The following is a 24,443-nucleotide window of genomic DNA, read 5'->3' on the forward strand; positions in this document are numbered from 1 at the left end:
AGATACTAATAATATACATGAATATGTCTAAAACAAATCAATTTGAGAAAAACCTTTATAAATTACATTTTATCTTCATATAAAATTGACGAAATAGGGTATAAAAATGCCTATACACGCATCATGTCTTAAAATACCAGCAACATTGCGACTGTTTGTTTTTGTTGAACTATATTGTTTAAACCTTGTTTTAGCCAAAATAGAATAAAAGCAAGGATTAAAAACTAGCCAATCCTGAAGAAAATTTACTCTTCAACGGCCTAAAATTATGTGGGCAGAACTAAGGGTTTTAGTTAGCCAGCATTATTCAACGGTATAAAGAAATTGAGCAATTGGAACGATTTTTCTCTTACGTTTTATTACGTTTAATTTGTTTGACCATTTTCGATAAAACCTTTTTATACGCAAAATGCAATAAAAGCAAGTATTAAGAATAAGCCAGTTAAGGAGAAAAATTATTCATGAATCGTATAAAATAATGTGGGCATGGCTAAATGTGCTATATAGCTGAGAATATTCCACGAAAGATCAAAAACGAGGAATATGTATAATAGAACTTGCATTCGTCAGTATATTTACGGTATATTTTTAAAATGAGACCGTATACTTTGGTATATTTCTGAGAGTCGGACGGTATATTTCAAAGATAAGTCCGATATTTGATCGAATAATAAAATAAAATATATAAAATTTTGGCCAGCCGACAACATGGGCGATGTGGACAAATGGATAGAGATTGTGAAGGAGTGCAAGTACCTGCCCGAAAATGAACTGAGGAAGCTCTGTGATATGGTCTGCGACATCCTCCTGGAGGAGACGAACATACTGCCAGTGAGCACGCCCGTCACCGTCTGCGGCGACATACACGGCCAGGTGAGTGGCGCCAAGCAACCAGCCCCAGGAAGCGTGCTTTGTGTCCGAAAACTGGTATGCAACCTGAACTGTCGCCCCTTTGTAGTTCTATGACTTGGAGCAGCTGTTCCGGGAGGGCGGCCAGGTGCCGGATACAAACTACATATTCATGGGAGATTTTGTGGATCGGGGCTACTACAGCCTGGAGACATTCACCCGCCTGCTGACGCTGAAGGCGCGCCACCCCAGCCGAATCACACTGTTGCGCGGTAACCACGAGACGCGACAAATAACCAAGGTGTATGGGTTCTTTGACGAGTGTTTTGGCAAGTATGGCAACACGAATGGCTGGAAATACTGCTGCAAGGTCTTCGATCTGCTTACCATAGCTGCGGTGAGATCTGAAACCCTCGAATTGGCGTTGCGATTGCCCCGGTTTGACCCGCTTTGTTGCTTTCTTTTGTGCTTGCAGATCATTGACGAGGAGATCTTGTGCGTGCATGGCGGCCTGAGTCCCGAGATTATAACCCTGGATCAAATACGAACCATCGAGAGAAATGGTGAGATACCGTACAAGGGAGCCTTCTGTGATCTGGTCTGGTCCGACCCGGAGGACATGGAATACTGGGGCCAGAGTCCGCGCGGCGCCGGCTGGCTCTTTGGCCACAATGTCACCAAAGACTTCATGGCCATCAATAATCTCGATCTGATCTGTCGTGCCCATCAGCTGGTGAACGAGGGCATCAAGTACATGTTCGATGGCAAGCTGGTGACTGTCTGGTCGGCGCCCAACTATTGCTACCGCTGCGGGAATGTGGCGGCCATCCTCAGCTTCGAGACGGCGCAGCAACGGACAACGAAGATCTTCCTGGCCGTGCCCGACGATGAGCGTGTCATACCCAAGCAGAATACGACGCCCTATTTCCTCTAAATCCATCCCGCACAGCTGTGGTATTTGCTTCAACTCAGGATTGGGTCTGCGGCTCCCCAAGGTGCTGGTGAAGGAGGAGCCAGTCCATCCAATTGTCTACCTATGAAAACCAATCCACCCCGTAAAAACGCCATTCGCCAGCAGCCGCCTTTACACCTGTAGTTTGCTCTTCCCTCTTTACTGTATCGCCACAAACATATCTCAATTTAAGAGGAACAGAACGGAGCGAATGTCTGTTCCAGCTGTTTCATCGGTTGGGAGGAAATGGATAGGGGGGGAGCAAACGCCTTTATATAGATATATACATACATATATAGGTATATATATTCATTTCAAATGTGGATTCCAATCTTATTTATTTCTGTGAGCAAACAAAATTGCAATTACAAATTTGTGTACATTTTTTAACGATATTTACGCAACAAAACCACTTATGTTTCCCCAACAACAAGAACTTTTTATGTGTGAAACAGAGTTTCCCCCAAAACCAAAACGAACACCGCGCGATTCAAAAAAAAAACGAGGGCGAACGTTGTGAGTTGCTGCGGACACCGCAACTCTACAGTTATACCCGATACTAAGTCAGTATGGCTCTCCTCCGGCAGACGCCGCTAATATTAAACGACACGACAAAGAGTGCGTGCGAGAGAGACAGAAAATCAGTCTGAGCGTGACGTCGGGCGCTGCGTAGCCAGTGCAAATTGATTTGTTCCTTTTGGGTATAAAAATGATCCGATCTGATCCAGATTCAGCAATCTGATAGATATGGTCGTTATCTATGATTCTGCGTTTTTAGTTTTCTCGAATGTGCAATATTGTGGATGCAACAGATTTTCGTCCTTTGTGGGGGCGGAAGGGGGTGGGGCGAAATTCTGAGATATACGTTTTATAGTGAGATCTAACAGGAGTGCGGATACCAAATTTGGTTACTCTAGCCTTAATAGTCTCTGAGATTTGTGGATGCCCCAGATTTTCGTCCTTTGCGGAGGCGGAAGGGGGTGTGGCGAAATTTGGACACGAAACGGTCAAGGTCCGATATCACAGGAGTGTGGATACCAAATTTGGTTGCTCTGGCTCTTATAGGTTCTGAGATCCTTGAACTCATATTTTGCAATTGGCAAAGCCGACCATGAAACCTGTGTGTTAGAGAGAGACAGAGCGAGAAAGAATAAAATTGTTTTCTTGATTCTGGCTATAATAATTATACGATCTGGTTGAGATTTTACACTCTAGAACATATAGTCATCCTCTACGATTCTGCGTTTTTGGCTTTATCGTATCTTTAAAAATGTGGATGCCACAGATTTTCGTCTTTTGTGGGGGCGGAAGTGGGCGGGGCGACGTTTTGAAATATTTTTGTAGCAGTGACATATCACAGAAGTCTGGATACAAAACATCGTTGCTCTAGCTCTTATAGTCTTTGAGCACTAGGCGCTGAAGGGGACGGACAGACGGACGGACGGACAGACGAACAGACGGACAGACAGACATGGCTCAATCGACTCGGCTATTGATGCTGATCAAGAATATATATACTTTATGGGGTCGGAAACGATTCCTTCTGGACGTTACACACATCCACTTTTACCACAAATCTAATATACCCCAATACTCATTTTGAGTATCGGGTATAATAAATAAAAAGAAAACGACTATTTCGAAATTTGGTGCTCTGATTTCTGATGGTATTTCCTGAACAAATCAGGACGTGCAGTAGTTAGAGAGAGATGCAGCGATAAGGAAAGGGAGAGAGGGAGGAGGAAGAACTTTAGACAGGATTCACTTCCACAAGGCATACGATAAGGATGGCATCTATTTAAATTTCTTTTGTGGGTTTTTCATATACCATAAGGGACGGCCATATCATGCACCATATTATTATTATGAATAGATGTATGTGTCATGTACATATCTCTCTTAAAGACCGCTTCTGTACGATTATTATCTCCAGGTCTCATTGAATTTCGACCATATGTATATTGATGCATAGATTTTCTACCGGCCAGTAGGAAATATGTGGAGGATCCCTGTTTATTTAGGCTTTTAATGAACTGAAGACCTTTGTTGGGTCTTATTCCCAAAATCCTGTGAGGGAATCCTCTGTTGCTCCTTCTATGGAATGCAGGGCATGTTTTTCGATATTTGCTGCTCTTAGCTCTTCTTTCAATTCGGAAATCTAATCAGCAGCACCTAAACTAGCAAAGAGACCAATTCCATCGGACTGACAAAAATGTAAGGAATGCCAGAATTTTTCCCCCATCAATCTTTTAGCGAACATCGCAGAATATTTACAATATATGCATGGATGTATTCCAGTTTATTCCGTATATAGGATGAACAACAGTTTCTTAAATTCTTAAATAGTTTTTACTCTTTTTGTTCAACGAGCATCAACGGCCACCCCCAACTGAACGAACCTTCCATTGGATAATCGTGATATATGTATATGTATGTACACATAGATATACAGTGATATTCCCGAAAAGCAGGACAACGGATACACCCTGTAGGACACTGTACTCTTCCTGGTTTCATTCTGGTTTCATTTAATGAAGCATCCAGCATCAAAAATTCGTGAATTAATCAAATTTATGTGAGGGAATTTCACCATATACCATATATACACATAGGTACTGTATATATCATTTTTTTTGTTTTGCTAAAGATTCGGTTCGTTTCATTATTCTAATACAAAATAAATTGAACAACAAAATAATAATAATCACTAGAGCTTTTTTTTTTTGCTCTCTAATAATATAAGATAATAAGAGTTTTTTATATCGTTTCATTTTCATCATCTGGGGGATTGTACAATTTATTTTATGGCTACCAGGCCATGCTCACAGTGTGTATGTGTATGTATATATGTGTGTGTTTTAACAACAAACAGCAACTAACAACAACAAAATATAATAGTGTATAATAATAAGCGTTAATGCTATATAATATAATCTGCATTGTGTATAAGAGTTAGGAATTAAAATGATTTTTCCAACAACAACAATTTAAAACCGATCGGATCAGTTCCGTTCGGAAAAGCATAAAATAGCTCTTGTCGCATAGCATGCATTATTGATTTTTTTTGATTAAAAAAATTTAACTAAACAAAAATACTATAATTTTGAAGAATTTCGAAAAAAAAAAAAAACCAATCTACAGGCAAACTGTTGTTGTTATAGTCGGGTGTGTGTGTGTTTTAGATATTTTCTACCCCCTCCCCCCACTCATTTCTCGGTTTATGTAAAGCTTCTTCTCCTCTCCCTCTCTTCATCCTTGATCCTTTGCTCTACTGTGTTGATATATAATTGTGCTCGAAAATATCCAGCTCGTTCTGTATGTAGTTGGCCTTGTTCCGCAGGAGTTTGAGCTGCTTCTGGTTCGACTCGAGCAAATTTAGCTGCACCTCGAGCGTCTTGAGCTCCTCATTCATGTCGGTGGTGGCCGTGTCCACAGTGCGGCAGAGCCGTGCAAAGGTGCTGGACAATTCCCTGAAGAATAAAGGATGGATGGATGGATTTGTATTCATTCTTTTGTGGTTTCTTTGGGATGAATGGATACTCACTGCTGCACCTGGTGACTGCAATTGGCCGATGTTAGGTCGACAATCATCTTGAGCTTCTTGGTGGCATGCTGCACATACTGGCTTTTGAAGGTGCGCTCCTTGGCGGAATTTGTCCACGACAGGCGCTCGTACAAGTAGATGCAGCCATAGAGTGCACCCACACCGACCAGGACGCGCCATCCGATTGTTTTCAGCATCTGGAAGTTGGGTAAGCGATGGAATGGTATCGGCTTCAAATGATCGTACACAATCTGCATTTTGGGGCGGGGTGGCCAGGGAGAGCGGTGCGACAGGTCGCTAGCTGCACAAACAGCAGAAACACAAAAAAGGAACACAGCAAACATAATACTTACGATACCGGCCACCAAAAGGCCACCCATTGTGCCCTGACCGCCGACAGATGTGAGGGCAAATCGCGAGATCACCGACAATTGCTCGGGCGTAATGCCCGCCACTACTGATCCAGGCGATGGCAACAGGCAAATCGGTGTGTTATCGTCCACCGGCGAACTAACGGGCGTTACAACGCCATGCTGCTGCTGCATAAAAGAGACGAGAGCCGGATTAGAGTTCATCCTGATGCTCGATTTCAGTGCCCTTTAGAAAGACTCACCCCAATACTGGTCTGACGGTTGGCCAAGGCCGGCTGATTCTTTTTGCTGCGCTCCCGCACCTTGCCCGTGAACCGCTGGATCATGGCGGTAATGCCCCAACTGAACTTGAACTCGAGATCCTCCTGGAAATCGGCGCACAGGTTCTGGCAATTCAGCGAGTAGAGCATCTCGAAGGGCTGATTGCGTAGGGCCATCTTGGTGCTGCTAACAATCAGTTGCTCGTTGGGCACCAGAGCATGCATGCGATCGGTCATGTCCGCTTGGGCAGACTCCACGTTCATGGCCAGGGCAATGGAGAGGCGGGCGCGCAGGTTGCTGCCAAGGCCGCTCTCCACATGGGCATTGAGCTCCTTCTTGTAGATGTTGAGAACAAGCCGCTCGGGATGGAAGGGCATATTGAACTCATCGATGAGGACGCCCAGGCGCCAGATCTCCTCATTGAGGGCCTTCGATACCTTCTCCTCCACCTCCTCGACCATGGTGTGGATCTTCAGCTTCATGTCGCGAGTCACCTGCATCATCTGGGTCTCGGTGCCCTGGATGCGGTCCGTGAGCAGGGTCTTCTGGTCCTGCATCAGGTTGCGAAAGATCGTGATCCGCTCGTAAATGTTGTCCAGCATCGAGCGCATATCCCCCGACACGCTCTTGCCGCGGGAGCTGTGCTGCTGGAACTTCGTCTTGACCGCACTCTGCGAGATGCATTCCTCGAACTTGCGCTCAAAGTCCTGGAACTCAAAGTAACGGATCTGAAAGCCCTCCGCAATGGCTCCCATATGCGGCGGATTGCCCTTGGCCTCCTCGATGCGCGCCTGTAGGGTTTCGCGGGCCGAAACGAAGAACACCCGCTCGGCGGCCTCCTTCTCGTTGCTCACTTTCAGCTCCTTGGTGAGGAAATCGATGCAGCGCTCTGTATGCTGCGATTTAACCTGTCGAACGGGAGCGGGAACGGGATGGTAATTGAACGTATATTTATTATAGATTGGTAGGATCTTCTGTTCCGTCTGGCCGGCAACTCAATAAAAAGGGAGGGTGGGAAAACGACTCTTCAGGGAACGACAAAGCAGAGCAGAGCAGAACAGGCGGTAGGTATGGAGGATTCTGGGTTCTAGCTGTGTGTTTCATTACCTTGGCCAGATCCTGCCGGTGATGAAAGTTGGACAGTTGTTTGTTTGGTTGGTTGGTTGGTTGGGTGGTAAACAAAAAGTAAAAGACACATCAACATACACGACAGAAAGAAAAGGCGAAGACACATGATACTAGCTACAAGATCGACATACTATACAGCCAAAAGGAAGGATGGATATGTGAAGGGTGTGCCTTACCGACTCCAGACACTCGGGCTCATTGGCCGAGGCATCCCAGCGATTGTTCAATATAAAGATGTTCGGTTTGGAGAGCTTCTGGGAGACTGTGTGAAAGAACTGCTTCTCGGCACGCGTCATCGTGGACTCGGCATTGAGGACCAGCACAAAGACATCCGCATTGAGGCAATGATTGTCAATCCAATCGTCCAGATTCGCCGACACGTCCACGCCGGGAGAGTCCACAAACACGACATCGTCACGCAGCAGACTGCAGCGCTCGCGGGGCCAGAATATGCGCACCAGACTGCTCTCGCAGAGCTTCTCCTGGCACAGGGCGTTCGCCAGTTGTTTGATGTTCTGCAATTGGCAAAAAGGACCATCCAGGGATCAAGCGTGCCCACTCTTTTTAGGTCTCTCTCTCTGTACGCACCACCACATTGAGCTTCTCCGCGGAACCCTCAGTCATCAGATACGCCTCGCCACCATCGTTGCCCTCCACCTGACAGAAACAGTTTGTGGTATGGCCAATGCCGCTGGGCAGGATCTTCTCGCGCAGCATGGCATTGATCACCGAACTCTTGCCGTTCGAGGTGCGACCGAAGAAGGCCACCTTCATGTGATCGCGCTGCAGCACCTCTCGGATGGCTGCCACCTTGTACACATAGCTCTCGAACAGCTCCCGTTCGGCCTTGTCCACGATCTCGGCTTCGGCATGCAAAGCTGGCTCAGAAAGCAAATGAATTAATGAATACAGATCAATGGCAGGGGAAATGCCGACTCCTTACCATTAATAAAGGTCGTCGTCTCTAGCACATATTCCTCAATCTCTCCGTAGATGTCGTTGATCTTCTTTTTGGCCCGCACAAAGATCTGCAGTGGAGATTTACCATTCGGTTGATACAGCCGCGTTTCGGACGCAATTCCGCCCGTGTTTAAAGCAAAATTCATCGATGTATTTGAGCCAGACGGTTGTAGTGCAGAATTGAGACGCGAGAGACCAGCAGTGGATTTGTCAACAGTGTCCGTAGACGAGGAGGATTGATGGTCGTCGGTGTCGCAGTTCCCGTTGGGCCCCGTTTGGCCAGTGACCAGCGAGATGGTGCGATTCAAGTAGGCCGCCATTTCGTTTTAGATTCGGTTTTGTTTTCGATTGCGATTGCGTTTGCGTTTGGAGAGGAAGAGAAGATTTTGATACAAAACAAAAGGTATGCAGCCTATGCAAGATACTCTATGTTGTGTTCGTTCGTGTTAGGCTGTGCCTAGGCCTGGGCCTCCTCCAACCAACCACCAGGAGCCGCAGTCGCCGGTGCACCAAAAAGAAAACACGAGAAACCAAAAAGAATCAAAACTTCTCAGCTGGTTTTTTTTTTTTTTTTTTGGTATTTGTTCAAAAATCAACGTCACAAAACTGAAACGAAATGAAATGAAATAATATTAAATCAAGCGAAATTATGACACTGAAGGCAAAAGCAAGCCGAACGAAGGAAAATTAGTGCCAAATGGAAAGGAGATAAGCAAATGCGGGGGGGTGGTGTGCGGGGGTGTATGGGGGGAGGGGAGACAAAAATATAGAAACGCAAATTGTGCACACACACACACACCCCACATCACACACAGAAACCCACACACAGGCACATAAATTGCGCTGCAACAAAAGTTCATTTGAAGAGTAGTAGTATATAATCTAACGATGTTCTTTTTCATATGCGGTCGGGGTACCTCTTTCGATTTGAAATTTGGATCGCCGTGTGTGCGTAACAATTATTGATAATCCCCTCTCTGCGGCGCTCACCGCTCACCTGTGTCGACCATCAACTAACCTGATTATTGCTCTCGCTCATCGTATTGTTTTATATTTGTATTTATTTTTCGCCTGCGTGTGCGCCTGGTTTTCTGTTGCCGCCTGCTGCCCAGCGCCTGTCGGTTGATTTGGCCTGGCCTAAAATCGATGTTCAGCTCTCAAATGCATGGACATTTCACCAAATTGGTTTAATCGAATTTAGTTACAGCTGCAGTTGATTTCCGTTGGGGAAAATATTAATAATTTTAAGCTATTTTGACTCCAAATGATGTAACATGCGCTTTACTAGGGCTGCAACGAGCCTATCGACACCTATCGATTAGCTCAGCCCTGTTTAGGATGTTTGCTGGTCACACTGTCTGTTGTCTACGGTCACACTTAGTGACGGCCGCTTATCGATAACATCTCTGCAGAGCGGGGGCTTCAAAGGTGGGCGCCCTGTTCGAATATAAATAAATAGCAAATACGTATTCGTTTCAAGTTAGCTACATTTTTATTAATTTGTTGCTTTCTTGATTACACTTGCATGGCAACGAATTCTGCGTTTGCAATTCTCAGTGGTGGTGACAATAACTACTCTATATATACTCTATATTATTTATTGTTCTGTTTTTTTATTGAGTTTTTTTCGTCGTAGACCTTTTTGTTGTTTGGGTCTTCCGCTTTACACTTGTTTTTGTATTGTATTTCTGCATAATAAATTATATTTAAATTAAAAATAACATGTTATCAAGTTAGTAATTTTTTGTGGTTTGGTTTTCAGGCAGGCGGATGGGTGGGCTGGGGTTATTGGAGGTGGAGGTGCTGGTGCTGGTGCTGGGCGGAGGATTTAGGTGAGTGTGGGAGAAAATTGCGCAACAATTGCGCAGCACACATAATCGTCAATCATAATTTGTTAAGTAACAAAACTAAAAACAAAAGGCCAGGAAAGGGTAAAGAAAGAGGGCGCGTGTGCGCGGGGGCGTGTCTGGTTTTGGGTTAATGCGCAAACAATTTTCTCTCCGTCTATATATATAGATATATATATATGTATATACGCACACACATCTGCCTATATATACGCATGTATATATATATAGATCACTTATAAAATTAGTTAAGTGTTTCTTATTTTTGTTGAGTGTTTTAATTATTTTACTAATTTAAAAATAAGTTTTCTGCCTTATTTCCAGCTTATTGTTGTTTTTTGTGGTTGCTCTTTCTCTGTTGTTTTTGTTTTTGTTTTTCTTAGCAGTTTTGTTGTTGTTTAGCTGTTGGTTCGTATTTGGTTGTTGTTTCTACTCCACATTCAATCGTCGTTTCATTTCTCTTTTCCCTCACTCTCGTCTCGTGTATTACTTGGCTACTGCCCGAACAACGAAATTCGTCTTCTGCGACCGCACCTGCGTCTTAAACTTCCCTCCAATCTCTCCACTTCACCCCCCCTCCCACCATCGCCACCTTCGTCGACGTCCATCTTACTTCTGGACCATCTTGACCAGAAGATCGGTGGAGAATGACTTGGGGCGCTCGATGGGCAGTCCAAGGGCGCGATCCCAGACGAGGGAAGCGAGCACGCCAAGGGCACGCGAGACGCCAAACAGAACGGTGTAGTAGTTCATCTCCTTCATGCCGTAGTACTGCAGCAGGACACCGGAGTGAGCATCTACATTGGGCCAGGGATTCTTCACCTTGCCGGTCTCGGTCAGGATTGGGGGCACCACCTTGTAGATCTTGGACACCAGCTGGAACAGCTCATCCTCGGGCAGATGCTTCAGGGCGAACTCGCGCTGGCAGGTGTAGCGGGGATCGGTCTTGCGGAGCACGGCATGTCCATAGCCGGGCACAACCTGTAATCGAATCGAAACCAAATCGATAAATCAAATGCCAGACTAGAAGGGCTATTAAATCCTGTACCTGTCCGGACTTGAGAGTCTTCCAGATGTAATCCTTCAGCTGCTCCTCCGATGGATTGTTGCCAGCCTCCTTCTGGAGCTTGCGCAGCCAGACGAGCACCTCCTGGTTGGCCAGGCCGTGCAGGGGACCAGCCAGACCGTTCATGCCAGCGGCGAACGACAGGTAGGGATCGCTCAATGCGGAGCCAACCAAATGCACGGTATGGGCAGAGACATTGCCACCCTCGTGATCGCTGTGAATGGTCAGATAGAGACGCATCAGCTCGGTGAACTGTGCATTGTCGTAGCCGAGCATCTTCACAAAGTTGGCGGACCAATCGAGGCTAGAGTCGACCGAGCGGGAGCCCTTGCCGCCGCGATACGTGTTGCAGTAGATGGTGGCGGCCACCACTGGCAGCTTGGCAATGAGATCCATGCTGTCCTCGTAGACGTATTCCCAGTACTTGCTCTTGTGCACACCCTCAGAGTATGCCTTGGCGAACTTGCTATCGTGGTTGAGGGCCGTTACGGCGGCGGCCAGCTGCGACATCGGATGCAGGCTGGTGGGCATGTTGTTCAGCATTGTGACCACATGCTGGGGCAGGGCGGCGCGCTCGGCCCACTCGCGGGAGAGCTGCTGCACCTGGGACTGGGTGGGAACCTCGCCGGTCAACAGCAGCCAAAAGAGACCCTCGGGCAGGGGCTCAGTGCCACCGGGGGCGGCGGGCAGCACCTTCTGGCACTCGGGGATGGAGAGGCCGCGGAAGCGGATACCCTCATCGGCGTCCAGCACGGAGGTTTCCGTGACCAGGGCCTTGATGCCACGCATGCCACCGTACATCATATCGATGGTGGTCTCACCCAGCTTGGTGGCGCCATGCTGCTTGCGGAAGTTCTTCACGCGCTCCTGCTCAGCGGGCACCTTGGCGGTCAGTACGTCGCGCAGGCTGCGTCCATCGGCGGAGATCTGGCGCACATACGACCCAACATTGGGAAGTTTCTGCAATTGCAAGAAAAAAACATACAAACAGTGAATATTAGTTAGTTATCGACTATCGATAGTTATCGAAAAGTTATAATTAATGGAAATGGTTTTGGTGCTACAGCTGAAAGTTTCAGTTACCCTCCAGCGATTGCTAATCGATAAATTATCGAAAAGTTATCTATGGTAAAATGAAAATGTAAGTTACCGGTGGAGAGTGGTAATCGATTGGAAAGAGTTCGATATCAGATATCATTGACCACCGATAAATTATCAATGGCATTGATTTCCAATATATCAGTTGGCAGAAGTTATCGAATATATATCTCCTTCATTCAATGGTATCTCAGCAGGGAGCACTCCCATCAATGCAAACGATAGCAATCAGCTGCAATCGCTTTTGTAATCGTTTTCGCCTGTCATTGAGCCGCACTTCAAGAGCTTGACATTGCACACAGAAGCCGTCGTTGTCGTTGTCGCTGTCGTTTGTGGCGAGGCAGTCTAAGGCACACATCAGACACGAACTGTGGACTGATAACGCGGCACAGATCAAGAATCTCTATGGATTCTTCCATGACTCACACGCGTCGCCATAGAGATGCGTCAACGAACTATGTAACATAGAGTATTACAATTCCATCCCAGCTCTGCTCATATCACTGTGGACTCGGCTGACTGTACCTTGGGCCACAAATGTCAATCGCCTTCACTCCCTTTCTCTTTGGTTCAGTGAACGGTAGAGACAGCTGTTACTGGTTCGGAAGTTCAAGGCGCTTCGGATCGTGGGATCGTGTCCGTGCCAAAAAAAAACAAACAAGGAAGGGCAGAAGCGAGATCCATTGTTTCCATAGTCTATACATAGGTATGTATATAGTATCTATACTTTATTCATATCCCCCTTCTACAGCCAGCAGCACATGTGTGTTGAATGGAATGATCTTTGCCACGCGTTCGAAACGCAAGTACTACTCGTAAAAAAATGCAAAACGAGACACGGCAACGGATCCAATCGAATACGATTCCAAATCCGACTTGATTCCGCGCTCCCAAGCGCAAAGTGCGATGCCGTTTGATTGACAGTCGGCTGTCTGGGGGCTCTGGCTCTCTGCTGCCGCTCTCTGTGGTGGCTCTGCGATGGCTCGGCGGTGTCTCTGCGGTGGCTAGTGGGTCAACAAATTCAATTAACCAACTGAACTTGTGGCGCCGCCTGCCGCTTGTTGTCCGACGGCTGCTCGTTGCTTGCAAATTGAATTGCATGATTTTTGAGCCCCTCCGGTGCCGCACATTTATTTGTGTAGACCAAGCCAGCCGCAAACCGGTTGGTTTTGTATATTTTTCTTCTGGCCTTCGTTGATGCCAAACATTCATTGATAAAATTTCACACGCCACGCAGGAATCAAATATGTATCAATTATCGATAATGGGAGGGGCGTGTGTCAAACATAAACGCAACACGATCGATGGGGCGTTTAACAAGCGAGAAAAAAATACACACGACCGCTTCGGCTGCTGCCGGGTTTCCCGTTCGACAGGCTTGCTTGGAAATTTGAAACCTTAGTAAAACACTCTTCGTTTTGCTGCACAAGCCGCAAGCAAATCAAGTGGCATGCCCCAGGCATAGACAGGCGACCAGCGCTAATTGAGCTATCAGTCATCAGCAGCAAAGCGGTGTTCCTTTTGGACAAAGTGTCAATCGATGGATGGACAGTGCTGGCAATTCTTTTCTTGTAATTTGTCGAGCACACGACATGTATGTTGCTTTTGTACTCTTGTGGGGCATTTCCTTTTGCAGCATTCGATAAGAGGCGCCTGCGTTGGCAGTGGGTTGGGCCCCGATAGTGTTCGCTTAGAAAATCGATTCAAAATTCAAAGAATGCTCGAGTGCTCAAGCGTACTCCATTATCAGAGATTAGTCAAGAGGTGGGTCGACGGAGGGGCGGTGTGCTGCAGTCGCCTGGCGTTCGTTCATCTCTTGATAACAGCGACAACAAATATCAAGTATAGTTCTATGATGTAGCACATATGTACATAAGTACTCTATGCTTTCTGTGTGTGTGTGGAAATTTGAAGGTCTCACGCGCTGGCAATTATCGCTCAGCTGAGTCTGAGGCTCGACAACTATAAGCGGGAGCGTCTGTACAAATAAACGCTATGCATACTGTCATTAAGGAAGTGTCATCTAGTTGATCAGAGTCGCGTGTTGCTTGCCCCAGACCAGACTTCCTTTCGACATCGAACGATTAGTCAAGCAATTACATAATCAATCCCGTCTGGCAATAGCAATACAAGCACATAGCATGACAAGTGGACAGCTCACCGATGCTAACGGGAAAGGAAACCAACCTCGAGAAGCGCAGAGTTGGCAGCGCACGAGGTGATCCACCAAGCAACCTCTCTCTCACCCTCTTTTTATCTATCGTTGGAGGCTTCGCCTTGCCGCCTTTGCGTGACGCTTTTAATTTGGCTTAATGATTTCTAGTATTATTTCTGCCATTATTACAGAACATTTTACAATTGCTCAATAATTGCATCCCCTGCTAACTGACTGCCTGACGAGGCTGCTGCGGCTTTGTTCCTCCATCAAAGCGAGATCTATAATCGTCTTAATTAAGTTTTCTGTTAGCTATTACTACTCATTCTTGGGTTGTTTTTTGTTTTGTGTCTCACAGCAGACGCCAAAAGTAAATACACATCACATTTGACACTGCCACTGCCACGGCCACTACACTGACGTCATCCCCCGGCCATAATTTCCAGAGCGATTCCACTCGGATTGCTTAAGCTGTAGATCTGTATATCTGTAGATCTGTGGGATATGTTCAGCTGTTCTGCTGTTGCTGGGCAGCCAGAAGCTTTACAAAAACCATTACACACGAGTGGGGAAAGCACACGAGTGGGGTATCATTCGGAGATACGGAGCCTTGGTTAAGTGCTTTGTTTCCAGTGAGTTGGCAACGGGGCTTTTATTAGTCACTTACTGCAGTGGGTCCTAAGCCAATAATCGTTATTCAGTCTCAAGTATCATTCAATCAGAAATAGAGATAGACTCTGTAGTCTATACTGATGATTTATCGAATTCAAAAGTTGTGCGTCATGCTGCAGTGCCCCTCGGTCGGTTGCGTTTATGCCGGAGATTCGCTGGAGATTCAGTTGACTTCTGTTATCCCCTAATGGAATGGTAAGAGGTGGCTTCGTGACCAGTTCATGTAATTGCTTTCCCCCTCATCGAGGTAGTTACTTCATCGAAGAGTGTTTCTTTCAACTAGTAGCTTCCAATCATCATTCATCAATCAATGTCCATCAATGGGCTTTGTTCTATGTGTGGTTCGGTTTCTGTTTTGCTTATCTTTTTGTGGAGGTTCCGATTGCGCATTCCGATTTCTTCATTAGCAAAACCGACTAAAAATGGCGCACTGCAAGGGAATATTTGCTGGTTTTATCACTAAAAACTGATTGAATTAACACCTCCTGGTGGGGTATTCGTGGGGCCTGCGGCTGCTGGCTGGGGCTTTGGCGCTATCAGCTCTAACCAGCTGTCCGGCCCCACCCCACGAACGTGGTGGCGTCTCTCTCTCCTGTGCGTCGATCATGTGCCCAATGCGCACAAATTTGTCACGCTTATCAGGCGCACTGTTCAGTTGGATGGGGAGATGGGGGTCGGGTGGGGGCCAGGGCTATGCGTTTAATACAAAAGAATACCTAAATTAGAGAGACATCAAGAGAGGAAGACACAAAGAAAGAGAGAGTGGTGTGGGAACGGGTATGAGTATTCATCACATGATCAATATCTTGATAACACAATCTCATCGATGTTTCCCACCCAGTCTTTGTCTCAGGGAAAACCATGAAAGTCTCTTTAGATACATAGCCTCACAGATTGATCGATTTCTGGGACCGAAATATATGAGGATATATAATGATGAAACAAATTATTTTTACAATATATATTTTGTTTTTTGTTTTTGAAGGCCAAGGTCTTGGACGAAATTTAGCCTCTCTGAAAGAGGCCTATAAAACTTTCCATGACGTCCCCCCAAAACTGTTATCTATACCGTTACGAACTTGAGCATAACTAAAGTGATACGGGGATTGTGATCCAAGGGAGGGACTGGACTGGATTGGGGCCTATAGTAGGGCCACTTGAGCTTTGCACACACGCAGCACCTCCTCCATAAAGTACCGCCATAAAAATAAAATTATATGTAAAATCTAATCAGATGTGGAGAGGCCGACCGAGACCATTTATACAATTTTTTGCATTTGGCTGCTTCTTATGCAATCGCTTGATCAGCTGTTTAGCTCTAGACACCTGCTCTCTTTCACTCTCTTTCACTCTCTCTCTCTCTCTCTGTCTCTCTCTCTCTCTCGCTCTCTTTCCTGAGTCTCTTTGTTTTGGCGAGTGTACGGGTGTACGGGTGTGTGTACGCCCAAAGGGTCGTCTCTGGTCGTGGCATTACGTAAACATTTACTAAACCTCGCGTCACGTACAATTTTTGTGACGTATTAGCAGACGGGCGATAAAAGATTTCGCGTGTTCGCCATTTTAACGGTGAATGATGCTTGGTTGGGAGGCTACGGATACGGCTACGGCTACGCCGAAGGTGAAATAAAAAACCCAATGTATTTGTGTGTAGTTTTTGTGGCTAAATATCGTCGCTTGCTGCTTGTTGTAAATGTTTATTATTCAATCGCAAAAAAAACGTATTTAGCATAGCATTTACAGCAATTATTTATAGCAGAGAAAAAGAGAGAGAGGAAGAGTAAATCATTAAAAATAAGAAGGTTCCGACGTATGTATTCCACTTTCTGCTGAGTACCCACGTCAGTGCGCGCGTTTTTTGGCACTCTGCCCGGGACCAGAGAGGGGAGGAGAAAAGAGGCGGGGGGGGGGGGGGGACCTAGCAGAAGAGGAGCAGTAGGAATATCAGAGGCAATCGAAAAGGAAGAGCGCGCAGGCAGGCATAGCGCCATCTCAATCCTCAGGCAATTCTCTCACGAAGGCAGAGGGATTACTCAACGGTTCAGAGAAACGAGAGAGAGAGAGAGAGAGAGAGAGAGAGATGCGATGTAACACCCTCAGATACGGCAGAGTGAGGAAGACGAGACTGACACACAAAAGGAGGCTCGTCCTGGAAGGCTCGTGCTCTGTTCTCGGTTCTCCTTTCCATGTGCGTGACTATTTATTGATTTTCCAATTATCAATTTTCTGCTCTACTTTTGTGCTGCTACTGCTGGCCATTGCATAATCCATGCTGCCGCCCCAAAAGCAACACACACAAGCAGACGCTCTCATGCAAATACTTGGGGTGCATTGCCAGTGGGCGGCGAACGGGTGGAATTGGCAGCCTCTTCTTTAAGGTCATTCGGCGGACTTCTTGGTTCTCTGGTTTTCAGTCAAGCATTTCTGTTTTTTGTTGTTTTTTTTTTTTGGCAACAACAACACGTGACAGAAACTCTTTGAAAACAAAACGACGCGATGAGGCGTTAGAGAGCCAGCCAGAACCAGAGAGAGCGGGAGAGTAATAAGCGAGAGCCCAGAGAGAGTGGGGGCGGCTACCTGTGACTTGTGGCTGCCCTGCTGCTTGCTGTCTTCTGCCAAGGCATATTTGGTCGAGGTGAGACACGCCTGTGACCAAAGCCTCCGAAGGGAGGGCGGTCACATGACAACAAAAGGCCACTCGGATGAGCCATGCCGACTACCACCCCACCTTATATGAATACACCTTTCCTTTTGCCTTTGTTGTACCCTCGAGAACGAGAGAGCATTTAGTTGAGAGAGATAGAGAGCGAGAGAGAGAGTACGGGACTGGTCTGGGTTGAGCACTGCCAACGCTGTAACATTACAAGAACAAGGCCGCATGGTGCTTTGGGCCAAGTCTGGTTTGCAAAGCCACGCTTATGGAAATTTCCCAAAATATAAGATGAACACACAAAAGGCAACGGGGATGCGCGACCGAGTTCGTTAAACCCGAATAAAGCGAAGAGTGTTTTATTTATATAAAACAAGACATAGGCATTTGCCAAAATAGCCCCAAAGCGAATCTTTTCGCCATGCCCCCACCCCGAACACCTCTTCAGAGATTATGTAATGTGTTATATATGGCGGAACACTCGACAGGATGGCCTGGCCAGCGTGGAATGCCACACACTACACACTTATCAGGGCACAATAAAGTAAAGTTTCTTAATCGCAAGCACATGGCGGAATCTTTTTTTTTTGTGTGACGTGTAGGGTATTCGATGTGGAGTGCTGGTGTGTGCGTGGGAGAGAAAGAGAGCGAGAGGGGTGAAGAGGATAACAGCGAAACTGAATGAACGGCTTCATTGCGGGGGCGGGATGAGTAAACGGAACTGGAAAGTGAAACTGGAACAGGAACCAGGAACGGTACTACTCACCTGTGCCTCGGCCAATTTACGTGCGGAAATGCGATAGAACGACATGATCAACGGTTATGTATGAAGAATGCTGTTGCTCTTTAGAGAGAGAAAGAGAGAGAGAAGAGAAACACTTTCGCCTTTAGAAAAGATAGCAAATTTTCCACACTAACACACACAAACACTGAAAAAAATTGCTTTCCCCAGTGAAGAATATAGCTTTTGGAAATGTTATTTTTTTTACTTTTGTTGAGTTTCCTTCTCTCCCTTCTTACACGGCAGCTGCGCGGCAACTGAATGGCCCGCCAAGCAAATGTCGCTGTTTTCGCGTAATCGCGCTGCCGCATGTAGCAGACGTGCCATGGTCTGGGTCTGGTCTCAGGTCTGCTCCGGTCTGGTCTAGGTTGGCAGCACCACCAGCGTGCGCGCACATACACCCACCCCCCACATGCCAGATGTGGCGCGAACATTTGACTCACCTGCTGGACGTCAGGCCCTCCCATCACTGCCTCTTGCTGCTGGGCCACAACCTGGCCCTGCACCCGTGCAGCCTCTTTAGTGCCGAGCAAGCGGTCGCGCAGCAAATTCTTGGCATCCCAGATTGACTTTTTGGATAATGTGCGGCATTGCAGGCGTAGGCCAACGCCGGGTGCAGTCAAGCAACGCGAAACGTACATTCTTACAGGTTTTTTTACCGAACGAGTGTGGGCACGGAAAACTAATATCTTACGAATTGCTTGCACACTGGAGAAAATACTTATTAATGACTGAAACAAGGCGAATCTAAACTTGTAACCTGTGCCCGGTAGAATTCTTACGGCTTGCTAGGCTCAAAAAATGAGTTGGCAGTTTTTTTCGGGACAGCTGTGAATATGCCTAGCGATGGGGCGATGATGTATCGATATGATCTGTCGGTCCACATATAAAGTTTATTTTCTCGACAACACCTGCTTTTCGCCATAGAACATTTCAACAGACATTTTAGACAGAACGTGAAAGTTTATATTCTCTCAAATTATTTAACGAAATAAAATAAGAAAGTAAAAGACCATTTATTTACACACACGGATCGCAAACTAAAACCTATATCAACATTCGTAGATACAGAAACAGATACAGTAAAACAGCTTCCTTAAAGCCGCAAAATGAATAGCAAAACAAAGAGGCTCAAACAGGTCATGACAATTCCTGAAATCAATTAAATATGTAAGTAAATATTCTTAAAAACACTTAAAAAATGAATTTCCCCCCCCCAGCGATAGTCGATAGCTGCCCGAAAATCACGTAATCGATAGGGCCATCGGTAGTGGACCAGCCCTAGTGTTATGCAAAACGTCAAAACATTTTGACGATTTCCTATTTTTTCAGCACAATTTGTATAGCGTAAGTTATAGATAATAAATCAAATGACATTTAACCACCGCTGAGTGTACCCCACAGCAGCAGTCATCATGGCCACGGCCGTGCCACATGTGCCCCCTAAGCAGGACCTGCCTCCAGCCGGTGGTTACAAGAAGATTCCCTTCGCTCGTGTGCCTCCCAAGAGTTATTTCACAGGTGAGTGGGATCCTCGTCCCCTGCTCGCTTGCGTTACTATGTGCATTCGATAACCTTTGCTCCCGTGTGCAGGCTTCACCATGATTGGCACCTATGTGGCCGTCACCACTGTCGGCTTGGGTATCTACTATCTGACGGCCAAAAAGGTTAAACGCGACGAGATCGAGATGCGTTCGGCCCAGAATGTCATCTTTCCGATCCTGATTGCCGAGCGCGATCGTGAGTTCCTGCGCCAACTGCGTCGCAACCGGGACGAGGAGGCCGAGTTAATGAAGAATGTCCCCGGCTGGGAGGTGGGCACCTGGTACGGTGAGCCCATCTTCAAGACCCTGCCCGAGGACACCCTAGTGACGCCCATCTTCAAGGAGTTCTATGCCCATGCCGACTGGAAGTCTTACGCCAAGCGTGCCCACATCAAGCTCTGGTCGTAAGCTCAGAAACGACTGGACGGAGCAGCGTACTGCTATTTAGTTAATGCATATTGTGAAGCTTTTTGTTTATAGAATTGCCTAAGCGCGCCTGCTCATTGCTCTCAATTACACGCCGAGATTGATGGAAATGGGTAAAACGAAACGAGTCTCCTGCCCCACAGGCTACTGCATTTCTGGGTGGGGGTGTCTAGGGCCTAGGGTTACCAGATGGCTGTCCTCATCTGGTGTTGCCGTTCGGTTGGGAAAACGCCACACACTCCAGTGTTGGCGGGCGATGATGCTGCGGAAAGTCCCCAATATCCCACATCCCATCCATGGGAGTAAATTATGGGCATCCAAATGATTTTTGTGGATTCTTCGTGTGACTTTGGCTTTATTGAGCTCAACACCAATCAGAAATGTTTGGGGTTTGCCTCACAATAGCGGGTGCCTCCCGAAGCATTAACGATTAAATTGCAGAATTATAAAGTAAGGTTTTTTTATTTTTAATAAGGTAAGTAATGTGCTTAGGCTATACATTGACCGGACAACTGGAGCGTTTATGGCGTATTTCATGATTTTGCCTCTCCGTTTCCGTCTCCCTCTATATTCGTCTCTCGTGGACAAATAGGAGTTTAGTTTTTTGTTAAACTTAAATCGAATATAATTTGATAACCAAAAATCATCTTTTTTTTTGTTCTTACAATTATCAATATTTCTACTTAAAGCGGCCTTATGCCTTTCATAAAGATTTTTCTTCAACAAAAATTAATTTCTGCGATTTTCAATGATTGACGATCCCAATGATAATATATCAATATGAAAAAAAGAATTATTTCAATATATCTATATAATATATATACGTTATTCAAGATATTTGGACTCATTCTTGCACTTTTCTTACCTCACCTCCCATTCCACACACACGATTGGGGAAACGGAAATTTTTTAGATCTACAAAATAAAGTATTTGATTGTCCCGCCGGGACTACCCGCCGGTAGAGCCATCCATCCATCTTTCGATTGCTAATTGCTACTCCTCTTCCTGTTCTTTCTTTTGCCTCACATCCAAGCCGTCATCGTCATCGGTATCGTCCTTCTTGTTTGCCTCCTGCTTAATAACAACGTAATGCATTGGTGAAACCATCAGGGGATCCACCTCGAACTGGAGCTGGTACTCATCATTATCATGATAGTCATCATTGCGGTTCTCCAGCTGGTGTCGAGGGGGCCACCGCCTGCGGTTCGTCGGCCGCCAATTGTCATCACGTTGCTGCCATCTCTACTTCATGTCCCGCCGCCTCTTGATACTGCCATCGCAGTTGGGTAAGTGGCGCTGAAGGAAGCCCTCGAAGACGAACTTGCGGCCGCATCGATCGCAAGTGAATTCCCGCTTCTCCTCCACCTGCTGCTTGTGCTTGCGCAGAGCCTCCGCATTCGAGTACTTATCGCGGCAGCCGTCGCAGGCATATCGCCGCTTCACCTGACCCACATCAAACACCACGGTGAAGTCCTCGTTGCAAAAGGAACAGTTGAATTCCTTCACGACCACCTTCTTACCGCCATGCTGGGCAGCCAGGGCCACGGCCTCGGCCTCCAGCTTGTCCTGATGCTTGTGCGACTCCATGTGGGCGTTGAACTTCTGCTGATCGATGAATTTGCGGTAGCAACGGGTGCAGCGGAACGGCTGTTCGCCGGTATGCCGCATCATGTGCTCCTTGAGGTAGGCCACCGAATTGAAGACCTTGCTGCAGACGGTACACTTGCGGTCCTCGGGCGAGACATCGTTGCGCTGCCGCAGGCAGGCGCGCATATGCAGCTTCAGGGAGCCGGCAGCGCTGTAGCAGTTTCCACAGTTCGGGCAGTAGAAAGTCTTGCTGCGTCCATCCCCCTCCATGCTGTGGTCAATGGTGCCCTCGAAGACAATAGAGCTGACACCATCTTCGTTCTCTTCCTCGAGGCCCTCGTGTTCGATGCCCAGAACCTCCTCCACCTCGTTCTCCTCATCATGCTCGATCTCCTCCTCCAGTTCCTCGTTCTCGTCATTTTCCTCGCCATCGGCGTGGTGGCCGCCTTGTATGCTGGGCACAATTCGGAGAATAGTGTGCGTGCCATCGCCCTGTTCGATGGTCTCCACCTCCTCGACGGTGCTGTTCTCCACCAATTGCTGCAGCGTCACGGCATGCCCGTTCTCATCGATAATTACCTCTTGGCGATCGTCCATTGTGATCACCTCCGTCGTCTCGGCATCGTCGTCCTCTGTGGCCGTCGTGTAGGCATATGTGTAATGTGGTGTATCGCCGTTTTCGCCATCGTCCGATTCCGTTTGTATGAGCACGGGCACAATCTCGTCTTTGATCACAGCCGGATTGGAGCCCGACAGGCTCTGGTACTTACGCTTCGAGGTCATTTTGTTGTTTCTTGGGCTCTTTTAGCGTGTGTGTTGGGCTGAGTGCTGTGTGTGGCGTGGCGTCAGCGCCTCCTCTCCACCTCCTCCTTAACGACAGAGCCACCCGAGTGTACGTGCCTAATGATGCAGTTGACCCAGCGATTCGCTGCCGGGTTTTCTTTTGGCGCGTACTGCGATTGATAAATTTTTTCTTACAATAGTCAACACTTATTTTTCGCGAGATTGGGTAGTTTTTTCCTTCTTTCCGACTTTTTTTTATGTGGCAACTTCGTACCCAAGATGGTGGACAATTTGACCGCGCATATTCCGTCCAAATATACGGTCTGACCCTCCGAAATATACCGAAATACGTCACAAATTTCAAAATATACCGTAAATATACTGACGAATTATTTGCATTCAAGTTGCGTCATAATTCACTTTTTGGATATACGGTTGAAAATTACCAGCTAGCTAAGACCCTCAGCTCTAAACTCATAGTTTTATCCAAATATTAAATCAATTTCCTACAAGACTGGTTAAATTTAAGTTCTCATCCTCATTGTATTGTTAATAAAATAAGGTTTAGCAAAAACAATTTCCACTAAATTCATTTCCTTACATGGTTAGAATAACTACTCATTCGCCACATATTAACTACATCTTTATGTAATTACAGAAGGCGACACCTGAAGGGGAAATGTGTACGTTTCATATAAGCCCCATCGCAGCGCCAGTGTGAAAAACCTCTGTTATCCACTTTTTGTCATGACTTTTCTGACAATTTAAAAAAAAATCAGATTTTGATGCGATCAGGATCGATGCTGATCATGAATTAGTATTCGATGTGACCTCTAAATGGCATTTCTACACGGTTTCTACATTGGTGCATTGGAGAAGAGGGTGAGTCCCTAACGCTTCTTAAGATACACTGTTAATACTAGAAAATACTGTGAAAAGTATACAATTTACAAGGTGTGTGAGCTAGACATGGTGGCTAGACATGGTGGACAATGTGGCCTCGGACTTAGCGATAAAATATACTGTGTGACCCACAGCATATATAAAATAAACTGTCTCATTTTCGAAATATACCGTAAATATACTGACGAATTCAAGCTCTATTGTAAATATTCCTCGTTTTTAATATTCCGTCGAATATTACAACCTAGATAGATTTCTCAGCCCTGCCCACATAATTTTACCCGATTAATGAATCAATTATCTCTTTGACTGGGTTGGTTTTAATACTATCTTTTATTAGGTAGTGTCTAAAAAAGGCTTAAACAGAAAAAATCAACAGTAATTGAGTATGGAATGTAGGGACCTATTAAGCTGAAAGGACATTGTGGCGAACAGAAATCCTTCCACGAAGAGAGGATATACCATCACGAAATTTAGAGCGAATCACAAAAGACAGAGAGCAAGTCCCTCCAAACTTGAGCGCCAAATAAAAATGATTTGAAAGTAAAGGATAGGAACAAGTGAGCGACAAGGATTTAAATGCACTCCGTTGGAATAAAATATGCACGGAAGTAAGATTTGAAAGAGCGAAGATTAAAAAAACCTGCGCAGGGAAGATTCTACACCAATTGTCCTTAAATATGCCTTTAAAAATGAAATATCAATTGCGGCAACTTCGTACCCAAGATTGTGGACATGAATAGTCTGGCCGGATGTGTGGTATTTTTAGTGCGTTTTAATTCTATCTATCGATCTGGCCATCGGGCACCGACAACCCTGTTTGCCAGTCGCCGTTCGTGCGGCTCAACAGCTATGTAGCGGTGCTCTA

The 24,443-nt window shown here is 46.2% G+C and overlaps 5 protein-coding genes across 11 annotated transcripts; 2 read left to right on the top strand and 3 right to left on the bottom strand.

Annotated features, from left to right (window-relative positions):
• The first annotated feature begins 637 nt into the window (after positions 1-637).
• On the top strand, positions 638-2,231 carry LOC117188931 (serine/threonine-protein phosphatase 6 catalytic subunit). Of its 2 annotated transcripts, XM_033393564.1 has the most exons (3): positions 642-873; positions 959-1,246; positions 1,325-2,231. In XM_033393564.1, the coding sequence occupies exons 1-3, from the start codon at positions 709-711 to the stop codon at positions 1,781-1,783; spliced, it is 912 nt and encodes a 303-aa protein (XP_033249455.1). In that variant the 5' UTR covers positions 642-708; the 3' UTR covers positions 1,784-2,231. The 2 variants fall into 2 exon arrangements, with proteins under 2 accessions (XP_033249461.1, XP_033249455.1); XM_033393570.1 differs by lacking the exon at positions 959-1,246 and having other exon boundaries at positions 638-873.
• Positions 2,232-4,540: 2,309 nt separating this feature from the next.
• Positions 4,541-9,366, bottom strand: LOC108156230 (transmembrane GTPase Marf). Of its 3 annotated transcripts, none has more exons than XM_017287583.2 (9): positions 9,084-9,366; positions 8,049-8,671; positions 7,694-7,983; positions 7,282-7,620; positions 7,085-7,096; positions 5,959-6,885; positions 5,699-5,881; positions 5,346-5,542; positions 4,541-5,271 (listed from the first exon to the last, which is right to left on the bottom strand). In XM_017287583.2, the coding sequence occupies exons 2-9, from the start codon at positions 8,383-8,385 to the stop codon at positions 5,070-5,072; spliced, it is 2,487 nt and encodes an 828-aa protein (XP_017143072.1). In that variant the 5' UTR covers positions 8,386-8,671; positions 9,084-9,366; the 3' UTR covers positions 4,541-5,069. The 3 variants fall into 3 exon arrangements, with proteins under 3 accessions (XP_017143072.1, XP_017143062.1, XP_017143079.1); XM_017287573.2 differs by having other exon boundaries at positions 5,699-5,884; positions 9,084-9,365; XM_017287590.2 differs by lacking the exon at positions 7,085-7,096 and having other exon boundaries at positions 5,699-5,884; positions 9,084-9,365.
• Positions 9,367-9,647: 281 nt separating this feature from the next.
• LOC108156249 (probable citrate synthase, mitochondrial) lies at positions 9,648-18,987 on the bottom strand. Of its 3 annotated transcripts, XM_017287612.2 has the most exons (4): positions 18,540-18,649; positions 18,317-18,394; positions 10,961-11,938; positions 9,648-10,893 (listed from the first exon to the last, which is right to left on the bottom strand). In XM_017287612.2, the coding sequence occupies exons 2-4, from the start codon at positions 18,359-18,361 to the stop codon at positions 10,522-10,524; spliced, it is 1,395 nt and encodes a 464-aa protein (XP_017143101.1). In that variant the 5' UTR covers positions 18,362-18,394; positions 18,540-18,649; the 3' UTR covers positions 9,648-10,521. The 3 variants fall into 3 exon arrangements, with proteins under 3 accessions (XP_017143101.1, XP_017143092.1, XP_017143110.1); XM_017287603.2 differs by lacking the exons at positions 18,317-18,394; positions 18,540-18,649 and adding an exon at positions 18,775-18,987; XM_017287621.2 differs by lacking the exon at positions 18,540-18,649 and having other exon boundaries at positions 18,317-18,528.
• A 584-nt stretch (positions 18,988-19,571) lies between these two features.
• Positions 19,572-20,425, top strand: LOC108156272 (NADH dehydrogenase [ubiquinone] 1 alpha subcomplex subunit 13). Of its 2 annotated transcripts, none has more exons than XM_017287654.2 (3): positions 19,572-19,678; positions 19,739-19,852; positions 19,925-20,425. In XM_017287654.2, exons 2-3 carry the CDS (start codon positions 19,747-19,749, stop codon positions 20,281-20,283), a joined length of 465 nt encoding a protein of 154 aa, XP_017143143.1. In that variant the 5' UTR covers positions 19,572-19,678; positions 19,739-19,746; the 3' UTR covers positions 20,284-20,425. The 2 variants fall into 2 exon arrangements, with proteins under 2 accessions (XP_017143143.1, XP_017143135.1); XM_017287646.2 differs by having other exon boundaries at positions 19,576-19,678; positions 19,736-19,852.
• Positions 20,426-20,736: 311 nt separating this feature from the next.
• Positions 20,737-22,966, bottom strand: LOC108156265 (zinc finger protein 624). Its single transcript, XM_017287634.2, has one exon. The coding sequence runs from the start codon at positions 22,670-22,672 to the stop codon at positions 21,545-21,547; it is 1,128 nt and encodes a 375-aa protein (XP_017143123.1). The 5' UTR covers positions 22,673-22,966; the 3' UTR covers positions 20,737-21,544.
• Between the last annotated feature and the right edge of the window lie 1,477 nt (positions 22,967-24,443).

This window comes from Drosophila miranda, chromosome XL (genome assembly GCF_003369915.1).
Source record: "Drosophila miranda strain MSH22 chromosome XL, D.miranda_PacBio2.1, whole genome shotgun sequence".
NCBI lineage: Eukaryota > Metazoa > Arthropoda > Insecta > Diptera > Drosophilidae > Drosophila > Drosophila miranda.

Excerpts from the sequence above, each read along its gene's own strand:
- LOC108156249 (XM_017287603.2), bottom strand. The coding sequence starts at position 18,972 with ATGTACGTTTCGCGTTGCTTGACTGCACCCGGCGTTGGCCTACGCCTG. Across the intron at positions 11,939-18,774 it reads GAGGGCCTGACGTCCAGCAG|AAACTTCCCAATGTTGGGTC; the intron begins GTGAGTCAAATG and ends TTGCAATTGCAG. Across the intron at positions 10,894-10,960 it reads AGACTCTCAAGTCCGGACAG|GTTGTGCCCGGCTATGGACA; the intron begins GTACAGGATTTA and ends ATTCGATTACAG.
- LOC117188931 (XM_033393564.1), top strand. The coding sequence starts at position 709 with ATGGGCGATGTGGACAAATGGATAGAGATTGTGAAGGAGTGCAAGTAC. Across the intron at positions 874-958 it reads GCGGCGACATACACGGCCAG|TTCTATGACTTGGAGCAGCT; the intron begins GTGAGTGGCGCC and ends GCCCCTTTGTAG. Across the intron at positions 1,247-1,324 it reads ATCTGCTTACCATAGCTGCG|ATCATTGACGAGGAGATCTT; the intron begins GTGAGATCTGAA and ends TTGTGCTTGCAG.
- LOC108156272 (XM_017287654.2), top strand. The coding sequence starts at position 19,747 with ATGGCCACGGCCGTGCCACATGTGCCCCCTAAGCAGGACCTGCCTCCA. Across the intron at positions 19,853-19,924 it reads TCCCAAGAGTTATTTCACAG|GCTTCACCATGATTGGCACC; the intron begins GTGAGTGGGATC and ends TCCCGTGTGCAG.
- LOC108156230 (XM_017287573.2), bottom strand. The coding sequence starts at position 8,385 with ATGGCGGCCTACTTGAATCGCACCATCTCGCTGGTCACTGGCCAAACG. Across the intron at positions 7,984-8,048 it reads GACGACGACCTTTATTAATG|CTTTGCATGCCGAAGCCGAG; the intron begins GTAAGGAGTCGG and ends TTTCTGAGCCAG. Across the intron at positions 5,885-5,958 it reads ACCGTCAGACCAGTATTGGG|CAGCAGCATGGCGTTGTAAC; the intron begins GTGAGTCTTTCT and ends TCTTTTATGCAG.
- LOC108156265 (XM_017287634.2), bottom strand. The coding sequence starts at position 22,672 with ATGACCTCGAAGCGTAAGTACCAGAGCCTGTCGGGCTCCAATCCGGCT.